This window comes from Chiloscyllium punctatum, chromosome 6 (assembly GCF_047496795.1).
Source record: "Chiloscyllium punctatum isolate Juve2018m chromosome 6, sChiPun1.3, whole genome shotgun sequence".
In the NCBI taxonomy this organism is placed as follows: domain Eukaryota; kingdom Metazoa; phylum Chordata; class Chondrichthyes; order Orectolobiformes; family Hemiscylliidae; genus Chiloscyllium; species Chiloscyllium punctatum.
This window is the reverse complement of record NC_092744.1, coordinates 34,050,084-34,068,293: the sequence shown is the minus strand read 5'-3', so window position 1 is coordinate 34,068,293 and position 18,210 is coordinate 34,050,084. Positions and strand designations below refer to the sequence as shown.

Sequence of the window (18,210 nt, the reverse complement as noted above, 5' to 3'; positions counted from 1 at the left end):
GACCATCTTGGCTGTTGTTCCCTAGTTCTTTTTTTATCGCAAAGCGTTTGTTTTTAAGGATAATGCAAAAGAGGTCAGAGAGAGAGAGAGAGAGAGAGAGGGTGTCTCTAGTTCTTGCTTATGACTTGCTTTTCCTTGCTTCTGCGCTGCCTCTCCAAAGCAGTTGCTGAAATATGGTTCATTGTGCATCTCAGAGACTAGGTCTTGTGGGCAGAGTCTTATATGGATCTGAGGGACATGGGCTGTGGTGAGATTGGTGGTAGAATCATGTGAGAAATGCAAATAGGCCTATTTCAATGAAAAGAACATCTCCCTCCACCTTTTATGCATCTGTTGGATGATAAGATGAATTTCTCACCGGGCAGTGGTGAGTCACCAATTCACGGGATTCTAGCTTATTAAATGCCTTATTAACAACCCAATTCACTTCTTACAATTGTGACATTTTACAAAGGAGAAAGTATGGACTGCAGATGCTGGCAATCAGAATCAAGAGTGTGGTGCTGGAAAAGACTGCAGGTCAGGCAGCATCTGAGGAGCAGGAGACTTGACGGTTTGGGCATATGTCCTTTATCAGGAATGAGGTTTGTGGCTGAGAGATAAACGGGGCTGGGGCTGAGAGATAAACAGGAGTGGGTGGGGCAGAGGGGAAGGTAGCTGGGAATGTGATAGGTAGATGAAGAGGTTGATCGGACGGAAGAGTGCAGTCATCAATGTAGCGGAGGAAGAGGTGGGGAGTGGTGCCGGTGTAATTACGGAAGATTGATTGTTCTATGTAGCCAACAAAGAGACAGGCATTGCTGGGGCCCATACGTGTGCCTATGGCTGCCCCTTTGGTCTGGAGGAAGTGGGAGGATTCGAAGGAGATGCTCTTTGTTGGCTACATAAAACAGTCGATCTTCCGTAGTTACACCGGCACCACTCCCTACCTCTTTCTCTGCTACATTGATGACTGCATTGGCGCCATCTCATGCTCCTGCGAGGAGGTTGAGCAATTCATCAATTTCACCAACATATTCCACTCTGACCTTAAATTTACCTGGACTATCTCTGACACCTCCCTCCCCTTGCTGGACCTCTCCATCTCCTTTAATGACAACCGACTTGACACTGACATTTTTACAAACCCACCGACTCCCACAGCTACCTGGATTACACCTCTTCCCATCCTACCTCTTGCAAAAATGCCATCCCGTATTCCCAATTTCTCCTCCTCTACTGTATCTGCTCCCAGGAGGACCAGTTCCACCACAGAACACACCAGATGGCCTCCTTCTTTAAAGACCGCAATTTCCCTTCCCACGTGGTTAAAGATGCCCTCCAACGCATCTCGTCCACATCCTGCATCTCCACCCTCAGACCCCACCCCTCCAACCGTAACAAGGACAGAATGCCCCTGGTGCTCACCTCCCACCCTACCAACCTTCGCATAAACCAAATCATCCGCCGACATTTCCGCCACCTCCAAAAAGACCCCACCACCAGGGATATATTTCCCTCCCCACCCCTTTCCGCCTTCCGCAAAGACCGTTCCCTCCGTGACTACCTGGTCAGGTCCACGGCCCCCTACAACCCACCCTCCAATCCTGGCACCTTCCCCTGCCACCGCAGGAACTGTAAAACCTGCGCCCACACCTCCTCCCTCACCTCCATCCAAGGCCCTAAAGGAGCCTTCCACATCCATCAAAGTTTTACTTGCACATCCACTAATATCATTTATTGTATCCGTTGCTCCTGATGCGGTCTCCTCTACATTGGGGAGACTGGACGGCTCCTAGCAGAGCACTTTAGGGAACATCTCCGGGACACCCGCACCAATCAACCACACTGCCCTGTGGCCCAACATTTCAACTCCCCCTCCCACTCTACCGAGGACATGGAGGTCCTGGGCATCCTTCATCGCCGCTCCCTCACCACCAGACGCCTGGAGGAAGAATGCCTCATCTTCCGCCTCGGAACACTTCAACCCCAGGGCATCAATGTGGACTTCAACAGTTTCCTCATTTCCCTTTCCCCCACCTCACCCTAGTTCCAAACTTCCAGCTCAGCACTGTCCCCATGACTTGTCCTACCTGCCTATCTTCTTTTCCACCTATCCACTCCACCCTCCTCCCTGACCTATCACCTTCATCTCCTCCCCCACTCACCTATTGTACTCCATGCTACTTTCTCCCCACTCCCACCCTCCTGTAGCTCATCTCTCCACGCTTCAGGCTCACTGCCTTTATTCCTGAAGGGCTTTTGCCCGAAACGTCGATTTTGCTGCTCCTCAGATGCTGCCTGAACTGCTGTGCTCTTTCAACACCACTAATCCAAAACCCTGAGTTCATCTGCCTTGCCTGTTTAGTCCTTGTGCATTGAAACAAACGCAGTTAATCAGTACCACCTTGCTCCTTGTCTGAATTAGTCCATACTGAGTGCCTCTGGCTGCCAATGCATGGTTTCAAGAATCAACCACACATCAGGCCTTTCCCCTCTTCAGAACCTTTCACTTTATCTTTGTGACAACTCTGTCTATTCTATAACATAATGTTGGGTTGTGTATACAGATCACACCAATCCTGGAAACCCTTGTTGGGAATATTGATAAGTGTGTGCAAATCAACACCTTGGAACATTACATTAAGCCAGACCTGGCTTGCTTTATTGTTTCCTTGATGCTAATGTGGCTGACTCCTGTTGTACCATTCCTGAGCATCTGCACTAGAATTCCTCAATGGCATCATCAACCATGTCTTCAATGAGTATTGCTTTATCTTATTTTTGTCTTATCACCCAGGAGACAAGCAAAAATGCTATTTGATGGGCAGAGCATGTGTGCCACATGAGACATCCAATGGATGGAAAAGCATTGACAGTCCCTAGAGACCTGGTATTGGCATTTCTTTCTACTCACAGCTTCAAAACAGCAGGTGAGTCCCAGGGAGACAGAGACAGTGATACCCTCACTGGCATTTCCACAGACACTTGGGAATCATTGGCTCATAACCTTTCAAAGTGGAGGGGGAGCATCTGGGAAGGACAAGTGAGAGGAGTGTGCCAGCGCACCAAAGCCCCAACTACCCCTTTTTGTGACCATCGCCTGCTCCAAGTGTAACAGAACTTGTACCAGCTGTATCGATCTGTACAGCCACCTACAACCTCACCCTGAGAGTGGAAGAGAACCATCCTTGTCAGCAAGGGACATCTGATGACGATGACGGTACTGACATGTGGTCTTTCTGTGGTCACTGACAAGCTGTACATTATGGGAGAAAACAAAAAATGCTGGAAATCACAGCAGACGAGCTCTGATGAAGAGTCACCTACAGTTATCTTGATTCAAAACATTAACTTGCTGACATACAGCTAATTTTATTTCTTACGTTCTTCTACTCATTCTCAATTCAGTATGAGGGAGCCATACTTCCAAATTAAATGGGAGAAACATATACGTATGTAAAAATGAAGTAATTCAGAGCTTCTAACAAAATGTCAACATTGGAAAAGATAAGAATATGATTTAATACAAAAAATCATTTAAAACAGAATTTACAATATAAAGCAAACATCAATTAATGTTATAAAATGAAACATTAACAAAGGGTGAATGCTTTTCCATCAATTTAATCATATTATTCACTGATCAAATCATCAGGCCAGCTTTCAAAATGCACTGGCTTTAATTTGTTTAGATTTAATCAAATCTAAAGACAATACAAATAAATCATTGCAAGAGTGCATAATGTCATGAGTTAACCACTCATGGTTTTATACATTCCACAATCATTCTTTACCAACATCTTTTCATTCAGACCTAATAAAAAGTGTTGAGCAAATTGTTTTTCAGTGCACAACATTCTTCCACACCTTTTATGAGATCTACAAAATCAAGAATGGGAAGTTTGGTTAATCTTCCCTTTCTAATTTGTGGTACTGTGGTTGTGTTGAGATCAGAAAACAGTTGACACATACCAGAAATCAAACTTTGGTCTTCCCTGAATTGTATGGTTTAGACACTCATGAGGTTATCTTGCTCAACCAATATTTAAAGAAAGAAAAATGATGTCACATCTTTGTACAATTGCAATGAGTTTGCAACTTTTACATTTATAAATGATTTATACATCTTTCCATTGTAATTCCATTATTGTACAGAACAAAAGGCTTTAAGTGCATTACTTATGGAGATCATCCTTTTTCATCTTCAGGTCCTCTAGAGTTTTGTATCCTTTTGCTGAAAACCGATTCTTCTCCATCCTTTACCAGAAATGTGAAATATGGTTAGTAATTACATTTATAAATAGAAGACATTTTGCAATGCAACAGGTATGTTATCTTAGGGATGACATTCCATGGAGATTTTCTACCACCATATCTTTGAGAGGAACTAGCAAATAGGCTGTGATCTATCAAGCCAACCTATCAAGATCCCCAGACTGGAATCCGGTTTCTAGTAATGACATCTGATAGGCCCAATCAGAAGCTAATCAACTGGGATCACAGCAGTAGGTAATCAGCTGGGATCACAGCAATAGGTAATCAGCTGGGACCACAGCAGTAGGTAATCAGCTGGGACCACAACAGTAGGTAATCAGCTGGGACCACAGCAGTAGGTAATCAGCTGGGACCACAGCATTAGGTAATCAGCTGGGATCACAGCAGTAGGTAATCAGCTGGGACCACAACAATAGGTAATCAGCTGGGAACACAGCAGTAGGTAATCAGCTGGGACCACAGCAGTAGGTAATCAGCTGGGATCACAACAGTAGGTAATCAGCTGGGACCACAACAGTAGGTAATCAGCTGGGATCACAGCAGTAGGTAATCAGCTGGGACCACAACAGTAGGTAATCAGCTGGGACCACAGCAGTAGGTAATCAGCTGGGACCACAACAGTAGGTAATCAGCTGGGACCACAGCATTAGGTAATCAGCTGGGATCACAGCAGTAGGTAATCAGCTGGGACCACAACAATAGGTAATCAGCTGGGAACACAGCAGTAGGTAATCAGCTGGGATCACAGCAGTAGGTAATCAGCTGGGACCACAACAGTAGGTAATCAGCTGGGATCACAACAGTAGGTAATCAGCTGGGACCACAACATTAGGTAATCAGCTGGGACCACAACATTCGGTAATCAGCTGGGACCACAACAGTAGGTAATCAGCTGGGATCACAGCAGTAGGTAATCAGCTGGGACCACAACAGTAGGTAATCAGCTGGGAACACAGCAGTAGGTAATCAGCTGGGACCACAACAATAGGTAATCAGCTGGGACCACAACAGTAGGTAATCAGCTGGGATCACAGCAGTAGGTAATCAGCTGGGACCACAACAGTAGGTAATCAGCTGGGATCACAACAGTAGGTAATCAGCTGGGACCACAACAGCAGGTAATCAGCTGGGATCACAGCAGTACGTAATCAGCTGGGATCACAGCAGTAGGTAATCAGCTGGGATCACAACATTAGGTAATCAGCTGGGACCACAACATTCGGTAATCAGCTGGGACCACAACAGTAGGTAATCAGCTGGGACCACAACAGTAGGTAATCAGCTGGGACCACAGCAGTAGGTGATCAGCTGGGATCACAACAGTAGGTAATGAGCTGGGACCACAGCATTAGGTAATCAGCTGGGACCACAACATTAGGTAATCAGCTGGGACCACAACATTAGGTAATCAGCTGGGATCACAACAGTAGGTAATGAGCTGGGACCACAACAGTAGGTAATCAGCTGGGATCACAACATTAGGTAATCAGCTGGGACCACAACATTCGGTAATCAGCTGGGACCACAACAGTAGGTAATCAGCTGGGACCACAACAGTAGGTAATCAGCTGGGAGCACAGCAGTAGGTGATCAGCTGGGACCACAACATTCGGTAATCAGCTGGGATCACAGCAGTAGGTAATCAGCTGGGATCACAGCAGTAGGTAATCAGCTGGGACCACAACAGAAGGCAATCTGCTGGGATCACAGCAGTAGGTAATCAGCTGGGATCACAGCAGCAGGTAATCAGCTGGGATCACAACAGTAGGTAATCAGCTGGGACCACAACAGAAGGTAATCTGCTGGGATCACAGCAGTAGGTAATCAGCTGGGATCACAGCAGTACGTAATCAGCTGGGATCACAGCAGTAGGTAATCAGCTGGGATCACAGCAGCAGGTAATCAGCTGGGATCACAGCAGCAGGTAATCAGCTGGGATCACAACAGTAGGTAATGAGCTGGGACCACAACAGTAGGTAATGAGCTGGGACCACAACAGTAGGTAGTCAGCTGGGATTACAACAGTAGGTACTCAATATGATTCAATATGATCAAAAAGAGTATAATTTACTTATGTCAAAAATAAAAGAGAAGCTATTTCTCTTATAGATTACATTACAGTGTGGAAACAGGACCTTCGGCCCATTCTGACCTGTCGAAGTGTAACCCGCTCCTACCCCTAACCTCACGGGCAATTTAGCATGGCCAATTCACCTGACCTACACATCTTTGGACTGTGTGAGGACACCGGAGCACCCGGAGGAAACCCACACAGACACGGGGAGAACATGCAAACTCCACACAGTCACCTGTGGCGGGAATTGAACCCAGGTCTCTGGCACTGTGAGGGAGCAGTGCTAACCACTGTGCCACAGTGCCACCCAATCTTAGTGGATGCTATATAACAGGGCTCTCCTACAATTGGATTTTGACTGTACACATACATCAGGAAGGACTTTTGCCCGAAACGTTGATTATCTTGCCCCTTGGATGCTGCCTGACCTGTTGTGCTTTTCCAGCACCACTCTAATCTTGATTCTAATCTCCAGTACCCATTTCTGCCTATACATTTCAATTGGAAAATACTTGGCAAATGGAGCTATTAATTTTGTCTTTCATTAATAATGAGATGACATCTCACCTTATGGTCTTTAGTTTGGCACAACCCACAATGAAATCAGAAAAGCGTTGAACCGATTTGTCTGTAAATTTGTTATGACTTAAATCAAGTTCCACCAGTTGATTTGATTTTGCAAATGTGGCTTTGAGATCAATTGACCAGGCATCTGTGAGACCAGTTTTCGATAATCTAAGAGGACCAGAAATGCAAATATGACAGAAATAATTTCCAAACTTCTAACGAGAAAGGGCAGAATGATACCTAGATTTGATATTATAAGGTGTGAAATATGAAATTCTCATATGAACTTATTTGTTTCCAATGTTTGCAAACGTGTCAACACACTTGTTTTGATCGACTTAAAGAGTGATTTTTATACTTACAGTAAAAGTTGACAGCATATTTCTCTGATATGAACCTTGAACCAGCTGGACATTTTACATCCTAGAGGTTTGTGTCAGCAGGAATCTGTAGGTGAACTTTGTAAAAATTGTACAAAGACTTTCTAGAGATGCCTTGAAATTGTGTGAGATTTAGAGACGGAGGTGACAGACTGATGAGAATGTCCCAGGTAGTGATGGTACTTGACTGGATGAAGTAGATATCTACATTAACCTTTGATCTAGAGTAGATATAAATACTTGTATGAAGCAAGACTGGAATTTGATTAATGACGATACAAATGTGAGTGGAATGGTATAACTGAATTTCTCCCTATCTGAGTTTTATCCCAGTCTTACTGGAGAGATACTTTTGCTGTGCCTGCTTGAATATGTGGAGAGAAAATGGTCTGCAAAGAGAAAAAGATTAGTTCAGCCAAATGTAGGTCCCATACTTTCAGAAAACTAGTGAATAAAGAGATCAGCGAACAATTAAGGACATATTTTTGGTTGTGTCTTTTCAAAGAAAGTCAATAATAACATCCCAAATATATTCGGGAACTCAGGGTCCAGTTAAAAAAAGGGTGCACAGAGCAAACTGGGAACTACAGACTGATTAGCCTGATGTGGAAAGTGGAGAAAGTTTTAGAATCCATTAGAAAAGATTTAATAGTACAGCTTTTGGGAAGCTGTGACAAGTTTGGACAGAGTCAACATGGATTTATGAAAGGGTAATCATGCTTAACAAATCTACTGGAACGAATAGTCAGAGGGAAATTGAGAAACAAATTTGGAAGGAGATTTCAGTTATCTGTAAGAATAATAGGGTGGTTATGGTTGGAGATTTTAACTTTCCAAACATATTTTGGGACTGGCATAATTGTAAGGGTCTGGATGGAGAGGAATTTGTTAAGTGTGTACAAGGAAATTTTCTGATTCAGCGTGTGAATGTACCTACTAGAGAAGGTGCAAAACTTGACCTACTCTTGGGAAATAAGGCAAGTTGGTGACTGAGGTGTCAGTGGGGGAGCACTTTGGGGCCAGCGACCATAATTCTATTAGATTTAAAATAGTGATTGAAAAGGATAGACAGGATCTAAAAGTTGAATTCTAATTTGGAGGAAGGCTAAATTTGATGGGATTAGGCAAGAATTTTCAAAAGCTGATTGGGGGCAGATGTTCGCAGGTAAAGGAACAGCTGGAAAACGGGAAGTCCTCAGAAATGCGATAACGAGAATCCAGAGACAGTATATTCCCATTAGGGTGAGAAGAAAAGCTGGTAGGTATAGGGAATGCTGGATGACTAGAGGAATTGAGGGTTTGGTTAAGAAAAAGAAGGAAGCATATGTCAGATATAGACAGGAGAGATCGAGTGAATCTTTAGAAGAGTATAAAGGCAGTAGGAGTACACATAAAAGGGAAATCAGGAGGGCAAAAAGGGGACATGAAATAGCTTTGGCAAATAGCTTTAAGGAGGATCCAAAGGATTTTTATAAATACATTAAGGACAAAAAGGTGACAAGTGAGAGAATAGGACCCCTCAACGATTAGCAAGGCAGCCCATGTGTGGAGCCACAGGAGATAGGGAGATATTAAGCTAGTATTTTGCATCAGTGTGTGTATCACTGTGGAGAAAGACATGGAACATATAGAATGTGGGGAAATAGATAGTGACATCTTGAAAAATGTCCATATTACAGAGGAGAATCTGGATGTCTTAAAACTCATAAAAATGGATAAATCCCTAGGACTTGATCAAGTGCATCCAAGAACTCTGTGTGAAGCTAGAGAAGTGATTGCTGGGCCTCTTGCTGAGATATTTGTATCATCGATAATCACAGGTGAGGTGCCGGAAGACTGGAGGTTGGCTAATGTAGTGCCATTGTTTAAGAAGGGTGGTAAGGACAAGCCAGGGAACTATAGACCGGTGAGCCTGACCTCGGTGGAGGACAAGTTGTTGGAGGGAATCCTGAGCGACAGGATGTACATGTATTTGGAAAGGCAAGGACTGATACGGGATAGTCAACATGGCTTTATGTGTGGGAAATCATGTCTCACAAACTTGATTGAGTTTTTTGAAGAATAACAAGGAAGATTGATGAGGGCAAAGCAGTAGATGTGATCTATGTTGACTTCAGTAAGGCGTTCGACAAGGTTCCCCATGGGAGACTGATTAGTAAGGTTAGATCTCATGGAATACAGGGAGAACTAGTCATTTGGATATAGAACTGGCTCAAAGGTACAAGACCAGAGAGTAGTGGTGGAGGTTATTTTTCAGACTGGAGGCTGTGACCAGTGGAGTGCCACAAGGATCGGGGCTGGGTCCACTACTTTTTGTCATTTATATAAGTGATTTGAATGTGAACACAGGAGGTAGAGTTAGTAAATTTGCAGATGACACCAAAATTGGAGGTGTAGTGGATAGCGAAGAAAGTTACCTCAGAGTACAATGGAATCTTGACCAGATGGGCTAAGGGGCTGAGGAGTGGTACATGGAGTTTAATTTAGATAAACGCAAGGTGCTGCATTTTGGAAAAGCAAATCAGAGCAGGATTTATACACTTAATGTTAAGGTCTGGGGGTGTCTTGCTGAGCAAAGAAACCTTTGAGTGCAGGTTCATTGTTCCTTGAAAGTAGAGTCGCAGGTAGATAGGATAATGAAGAAGGTGATTGGTATGCTTTCCTTTATTGATCAGAGTATTGAGTATAGGAGTTGGGAGATCATGTTGTGGCTGTACAGGATATTAGTTAGGCCACTTTTGGAATATTGCATGCAATCCTGGTCTCCTTCCTATCTGAAGGATGTTGTGAAACTTGAAAGGGTTCATAAAAGATTTACAAGGATGTTGCCAGGGTTGGAGAATTTGAGCTATACAGACAGGCTGAATAGGCTGGGGGTGTTTTCCCTGGAGTGTCGGAGGCTGAGGGGAGACCTTATAGAGTTTTATAAAATCATGAGCGGTGTGGTTTGGATAAATAGACAAAGTCTTTTCCCTGGGTTGGGGGAGTCTAGAACTAGACAGCATAGGTTTAGGGTGAGAGAGGAAAGATATAAAAGGGATCTAAGGGGCAACGTTTTCACACAGAGGGTGGTGCGTGTAAGGAATGAGCTGCCAGAAGAAGTGGTAGAGTAGAGGCTGGTACAATTACAGCATTTAAAAGGCATCTGGATGGGTATATGAATAGGAAGTGTTTAGAGGGATATGGGCCAAGTGCTGCCAAATAGGACTAGATTAGGTTAGGATACCACGTTCGGCATGGACAGTTTGGACCGAAGGGTCTGTTTCCCTACTGTTCATCTATGACTTTATGACTCTATATGTCGTTTATTTGGACTTTCAGAAGGCTTTTAAAAAGTACCCACAGAAGAGATTAACATGTCAATGTGTACTGGCATGATAAAGAGTAGCAATAAGTGAAGCTTTTTCCGAGTGGCAAGCAATGACTGGAAGGGTAGTGCATGGATCCCAGCTAGTCACAATATATATTAATGATATAGGTGTGGGAACTAAATGTAATATCTCCAAGCTTGCAGATGACACAAAGCTGACTGGGAGGGTGAACTTTGAGGAGGATTCAAAGTTGTTTCATTGTGATTTGGACAAATTGAATGAGTGGGAAAATGCATGGCAGGTGAACTGTATTGTGGATAAGTGTGAGGTTATTCACTTTGGTGGCAAAAATGGGAATCCAGATTATTGTCTGACTGGTGATCAACTGAGAAAAGGAGAGGTGCAGTGGAACCTGTGTGTCCTTGTACTCCACTATGGTGCTATCAGCGATAAAGATGGCAATGGTATGCTGACCTTCGTAGTGAGAGGATTTGAGTGCAGGAGCAGGGATGTCTTGATGCAATTGTACAGGTCCTTGGTGAGATTATACCTGGCGTATTGTGTGCCATTTTGGTCTCCTTGTGGAGCCATGGAGTCATACAGCATGGAAACAGACCCTTCAGTTCCAACTAGTCGATGCTGACCATGTTCCCAAACAAAACTAGTCTCACTTGCTGCATTTATCCCACATCCTTCAAAATATTTCCTATTCATGTACTTATCCAAATGTCTTTTAAATGTTTTAACTGTACCTGCATCCACCACTTCCTCTGGCAGGTCATTCCACGCATGTACCACTCTGTATAGAAAAGCTGACCCTCATGTCCTTTTTAAAACCTTCTCCTCTCACCTTAAAAATTTACCACTATTTTTGAACTCTCCTACCCCAAACAAAAGACCTTTGCTACTCACCTTTTCCATGCCCCTCATATTTTTATAAACTTCTATAAGGTCACCCTCAACCTCTTACGTTTCCAGTGAAAGAAGTCCTCGCCTATTTTGTACAACTCAAATCATTCCCGGCAACAACATGATAAATCTTTTATATAACCTCTCCAATTTAATAATATCCTTCCTCACAGGGTGACCAGAACTGGACACAGTACTCCAGAACAGGCCTAACCAACATCCTGTACAACTTCATCATGACTTATCAACTCCTACACTCATAGGTCTGAGAAATGAAGGCAAGTGTGCTCAACTCCTTCTTAACCACCCTGTCTACCTGTGATACACATTTCAAAGAATTACACACCGGAACCCTTAGGTCACTCTGTACTTTGTTGGCCTCCAATTAGAAGGATCTTGTGAAACTTGAAAGGGTTCAGAAAAGATTTATAAGGAGTTAATAACACCAGGGTTGTATGATTTGAGTTATATAGAGAGGATGAACAGGCTGGGGCTGTTTTCCCTGGAGCGTCAGTGGTTGAGGGGTGACTTTATTGAGGTATAAAATCATGAGGGGCATGGGTAGGGTAAATACACAAGGTCTTTTTCCTAGGATGGGCCTTTCTCTGGGGTAGGGGAATGCAGAACTAGAGGGCATAGGTTCAAGGTGAGAGAGGCAAGACATAAAAGAGTCCTAAGGGGCAACCTTTTCATGCTGAGGGTGGGACATGTATAGAATGAGGTGCCAGAGGAAGTGATGGACGCTGGTACGATTACAACATTTAAAAGGCATCTGGATGCGTGTATGAATAGGAAGAGTTTTAAGATCGATGGCCAAGTGCTGGCAAATGGGACTAGATTAGGTTGGGATATCTGGTCAGTATGGACGAGTTGGACCGAAGGGTCTGTTTTCATACTGCATATCTCTATGACTCTCTGGCTCTACCCAGGGTTCTACCATTAATTGTATTAGTCTTGCCCTTGTTTATTCCACCAAAATGCAATATTTCTTTTTTATCCAAATTATCTGAGAAAGGATGCTGTGTCTGTGGAGGGAATGTGATGAATCTGATTCTTGAAATGCCAGGACTGATGTGTGAAGAGAGACAGGATCGGTTATGACTATATTTACTCGTATTTAGAAGAACAAGGGGAGATAACACAGAACTATATATAAATCTAACAGGACTAGACAGGGTAAATGCAGGAAGTATATTCCTGGTGACTGGGGAGTCCAGAACCAAGGGTCACAGTTGAAGGATACGAGATAGGCCGTTTAGGAGTGAGATGAGGAGAAACCTTTGTACCCAGAGAGTGGTGAGCCTGTGGAATTCTCTGTTACAGAAAGTGGTTGAGACCAAAATATTGAATGTTTTCTAAAAGAAGTTAGATATAGTTCTTAGGACTAAAGAGATTGAAGGCTGTGGGGAGAAAGCAGGAACAGTTGGAAAATCAGGCATAATCACATGGAATGCAGAACCGGGTCAAAGGGCCAAAAGGCCTTGCCTGCTCGTATTTTTTATGTTGCTATGAATAATGAAACTTGAAAGGGTTTAGAAAAGATTTACAAGGATGTTGCCAGGGTTGGAGAATTTGAGCTACAGGGAGAGGCTGAACAGGCTGGGGCTTTTTTTCCCTGGAGTGTCGGAGGCTGAGGGGTGACCTTATAGAGGTTTACAAAATTATGAGGGGCATGGATAGGGTAAATAGGTAAAGTCTTTTCCCTGAGGTCGTGGAGTCCAGAACTAGAGGTCATAGGTTTAGGGTGAGAGGGGAAAGATATAAAAGAGACCTAAAGGGCAACCTTTTCAAACAGAGGGCGGTATGTGTATGGAATGAGCTGCCAGAGGAAGTGCTGGATGCTGGTACAATTGCAACATTTAAAAGGCATTTGGATGGGTATATGAATAGGAAGGGTGTGGAGGGATATGGGCTGGGTGCTGGCAAGTGGGACTAGGTTGGGTTGGGATATCTGGTCAGCATGGACGGGTTGGACCAAAGGGTCTGTTTCCACGCTGTACATCTCTATGACTCTAAATTATCATAAACTTGTAACATTTCTCTGGTAGCTAATTATTTGAAGTTGCCACAACAGAATAAAAAATGGGTTAATGGGTCTTAAAAGTTCTAAGCAGAAGAAATTTATATGATCACATGAACAGGTCCACTGTTAACATGACAGAGTGTGATTTGAGCACATTGGTTTTCACAATGCAGTAAAAGCAGAAGACAAATATCAGCCATCAGTTAACATCAAAGTATCCGCATGCTACCAAGTTTTCACATCTAAGGTTTAGCTTCAGAGCAAACCAAGGCTGGTTAAATGAAAATCTTCTCTGTTAATTGGAGTTTTATGTGATATTAATTTGGACATTCATCCGAGCATACCTGCCAATCAGCTCAACATTCATTTCATTCATGGATTAGTGGCTGGAAGAGCACAGCAGTTCAGGCAGCAACCGAGGAGCAGTAAAATCGACGTTTTGGGCAAAAGCCCTTCATCAGGAATAAAGGCAGTGAGCCTGAAGGGTGGAGAGATAAGCTAGAGGAGGGTGGGGGTGGGGAGAAAGTAGCATAGAGTACAATAGGTGAGTGGGGGAGGGGATGAAGGTGATAGGTCAAGGAGGAGGGTGGAGTGGATAGGTGGAAAAGAACATAGGCAGGTAGGAAGCAAATGCAGCTGTGGTAGTGAGTTTGTTTCAGGACATGGTTGAAGAGCTTCAGGGCAGAGGAAATTACCTGGGCGTTGCAGTAGGAGAGGGACTCACATAAATTAGAATTCTCTCGCACAGAGAGTGGCTGATGTTTGAAATGATAATAGCAATACTATTTCAGGAGGGTACTAGTCATTTTTATTCTTGTTTTATTGATTTGTGTGGTGTTGTATAGGGAAACAGGGCAACAGACAATATTTTAACATGTGGCATATTATTTTCTTTCCATTACTGTGAAACTTTACAGTAACAGGTGTAAACATTGAACACCAGATACTGTAGTGGGATCAATGTCTCATTCGGTTTATTCCCTGTATGGAAAAATTTCAATGTATATGAGCAATACAGTTCAGTGTGAATTATAGGGATTGTTCAAGCATAAAAGATTACACCTCTTATATACATACCCAAGCCTTTGCAATTGACATTGTGAATCCTTCAGTGAAGACAGCAGCTCGGTCACTCCATCATTGCCCAACTCATTCATGCTCACATCCAGTTCTGTCAAGGTCTTGATGTTGAACACAGAAGCAAGTTTCACACAACATTCACTTGTTAATTTAGCATTTGCCACCCTGTGAAAATAATGGATTAGAAACGTAAGATTTCGAAATTAGCCACAAGAGATGTTGAAGCTGAACTTCTTCTTCAGCTCCTCTTTGGCAAATGACAGTATCAATATGTTTCACTAAAATAGCAATACTTCTACTGTAAATAAGTCTAAATTCTGCTTCTTTCATAAGATGGCTTTTTACTAAAATATAAACAGGAGGAACCATGAAGTATTTTCAACCTGAGGGGACAGTGCAGACATGACTTCTACAGACATAGCAACTCCACAGTGACTTCAACAGTTTCTTGGGCTGGGTTAACTGTGTAAAGCTTCATTTCTGGACAGCAAAGTGGGTGCCTGTCAGGGAGGAACTGATATGACAATGTTAGAGGTGACTAACCTTGAATTTTCTATCCAGTCATTTGGCAGAACTTTCATCTCATGAATGGCTGGGGCATTCCTAACTTCAAAAGGAATTACAATATGACGACACTGCTCCCCTCAACATATGCTGCCACCTCTCTCCTGATAGTGCCTATGTTAATTCATCACAGTTGTGGAAAGATCATTGTGTTCCCAACTTCGGTCAGTTACAGGTAGTGAAGTGGTATTGGCTCAGGCAGCCAACTCCCTTACAATATGTGGAGGCCCTTGCTGCTACATTTTCCTTTGTTTTAATACCGCAATGCCAATTTCAAGAGACATGTAGCAGCAAAATAGAGCTTCACAACATGATGCATTTCCAGGTACTTACTTCAATGATTGCATTTTACAGCCTGGCTCTGTCAGAATGTCACACAATTCAGTCATTCCATCATTTTGTAGATTGTTAGAGCCAATGTCCAGCTCTGTCAGTGTCTGATTTCCTTTCAGGGATTTGATGAGCTTAGCACAACCATCTTGTGTGAATGAATTCTTTGCCAATCTGTAAAATACAAACAAAATGTTGTCAGCTTGAAATGAATCATGTACATTGGGAAAGTAAATTAGAAGTTGTCGAAAAATAATTCACTGAAAAATAATTCACAACTCAAGCTTTAGAAAAACAGGCACGGCTTGTGAATTGTCAGACTGCACAAATGTGGGGATGTAGATAAAGACACACATTTATTATATATACACAGATCACAAGATTTTTCTTCTGAATGTAGGTAGCTACAAAGCAAACTTACCCTAGACTCTGTAATTTACAATTTTGGCTTTCCAGTATATCACAGATTATTCCAGCTCCAGAAGCATCCTCATAGGTGCCCATTATTCCGAACTCAAATGCAAATATAGAATTTAACCTTAACAGAATGCAAATAAGTTTGAAAATAAGGTGCATTACTTCAACTTTTGTGATTGATTATTTTGATTCACAACATTTGTTTAATGCTGTGAATAAAATGGCATTTAATTTAAATGAATTATGAGCATTCATTCACCGAATATATTACAGTCGGATAGCTACTTTGTGTTCTACCTTGTTTGAGCTATCAGGGGATAACTTTCAGCTAACAATCTTCCAATGTTGGTGGCGAAGATGTGGTCTTGAGCTGAAATGCCTGGTCAAGGAGTTAAAGCTGCTGTGAGGAATGGCTGCCTGGTGATTCACTAAATGAATAATTGTCACTGCTAAGGCTCAGTCAAGAGACTGAACAATATCTTTATGGATTTTGTATAATTGAATACTGTCTCCTAACAGTGGTGACCTGTTTAGGAACATGTATTTCGCTGATAGTGATTTCAAGGATACTCATTATTTTTAAATTATTGTTGCTGGAGAAGTGAAAAGGAGTGGTGGTACACAATGAAAGACTTCGTAAAATGCATTTGTAAGATGTAAGCAGCACTGAATAGGCCAACATTTATTCCTGATCTTTATTTGAGTTTGAGAAGGGACTGGTGAGCCACGTCCTTGAGTCATTGCAAATCGATGCAACACCTTGCCAAAACTTCAGCAACATTTATTGTGGTAATTCTCTCTGGGCTTCACCAAAAAGAATGTACACCATGTTATTTAAGATGTTCCGAGTCACAAAGAGAAAAGGAGTGCCTGGTTGTGGGCTTCTATGTTGGATGACTCCCTCAGTCTGGAGAGGAATAGAAGACCAGGCAGAGCTACAGGAAAAAACACAAGCAGAGGAGAGTGAGGTAGTACTCTTCTCTCTGATATGTACATCTTTTCCATCCTCTTTTGATCTGACAGGGCCCCCAGTGCCTCATCCCTGCACACTGTCTTGGGGTCCCTATACAATCTATAGTGTCAGCCAGAACACTCCACACATTGGGCTGGATTTAGTGTTGCTCAGGTGGACATGTATTCAGTAGGGGCATGAGGGTGCATGAAAAATAGTGTGTTACCTTCCTGCAAACCCCCATAATACACTAGGAATGTGTGTGCTGAAATCAGCTGACTGACCACGACAGTAGACCAGGTAATTAAAGTTCAGTTAAGCTTGTTATTGTGCCCATTCACCTGGATAGTAACCCACTGACCACACAGCTGCCATCATTGCTTTTTTGCCAATCACCTCAAACTGATGCTCTCTGATTCTTGATACTTTTCACAATGGAGATGTCTCCCACTTTCAACTCTGTCTGGATCTCTCATGATTTTGAACACTCCATCAGATGTCCACCCAACTTTCTCCTCTCTAAGCAGAATGAACACGATCTCTCCAATTCAACCAACCTTGTAATTAAAGTTCCTGTTCCTTGAGGCTGCAAACATATTACAATCGGAGTTCAGACATGTACAAAAGAGCTGAATTCCAGAGGAGATGTGAGAATGACTGTCCTTGCCATCATGGCTGCATGTGACTGAGTGCGGTATCAATAAATCCTAGCAAAGCTCAAGTCAATGGGAATCGGTGAAAACTTTTTGCTGGTTGGAGTCATATCTAACATTTTTTGGATGTTGTTGTTGGAGGTCAGTCATCTCAGCTCAAGGGCATCTCTGCAGCTGTTCCTTAGTGTAGTGTCCCAGGCCCAACCATTTACAGCTGGTTCATCAATGATCATCCTTCCATCATAAGGTCAGAAGTGAAGATGTTTGCTGAACAGTGCGCATTGTTCACCAGCTTTCGCGTCGAGCCCGGTCTATGTTCAAAAAGTCTGAACAATATTCAAGTTTGGGCTGAGAATTGCCAAGTACATTCATATCACTCACACATACCAAACAACAACTATCCCCGAAAAAAGAGACTCTGGCCATTGACTATTGACATTCAGTGGCATAACATCATGGAATCTCTTACTATCAAAATCCTGGGGGTTACCATTGGCCAAAAACTGATGTGGACTAGCCATGTAAATATTGTGGTCACAAGAACAGATCAGAGACTCATCCCACAATGAGTAACTTTTCTTCTGATATGGTCCTTCCATATGCTAAGCTGTTCCTGTGGTATAAATTTAGGATCAATCGTTCTTCTGAACTTTTCGGTCATTCACCTAAACGTTTTCCTTCTGCGATGTGAAA

General features: G+C 42.9%; 1 protein-coding gene across 4 annotated transcripts in view; it reads right to left on the bottom strand.

The window, feature by feature from the left end:
- Positions 1 to 3,588: 3,588 nt before the first annotated feature.
- The window catches only part of LOC140478853 (NACHT, LRR and PYD domains-containing protein 3-like), a 36,714-nt gene continuing 22,092 nt past the window's right edge, over positions 3,589 to 18,210 (bottom strand). For 3 of the 4 annotated variants that reach the window (XM_072572371.1, XM_072572374.1, XM_072572373.1), the window contains exons 9-13: positions 15,917 to 16,033; positions 15,499 to 15,669; positions 14,599 to 14,766; positions 6,899 to 7,066; positions 3,589 to 4,239 (exon numbers count right to left, since the gene is read on the bottom strand). In XM_072572371.1, coding sequence (XP_072428472.1) covers positions 4,158 to 4,239; positions 6,899 to 7,066; positions 14,599 to 14,766; positions 15,499 to 15,669; positions 15,917 to 16,033 — 706 coding nt within the window. In that variant the 3' untranslated portion in view covers positions 3,589 to 4,157. The remainder of the gene's footprint in view (positions 4,240 to 6,898; positions 7,067 to 14,598; positions 14,767 to 15,498; positions 15,670 to 15,916; positions 16,034 to 18,210) is intronic. The other variant, XM_072572375.1, reaches the window with a different exon arrangement.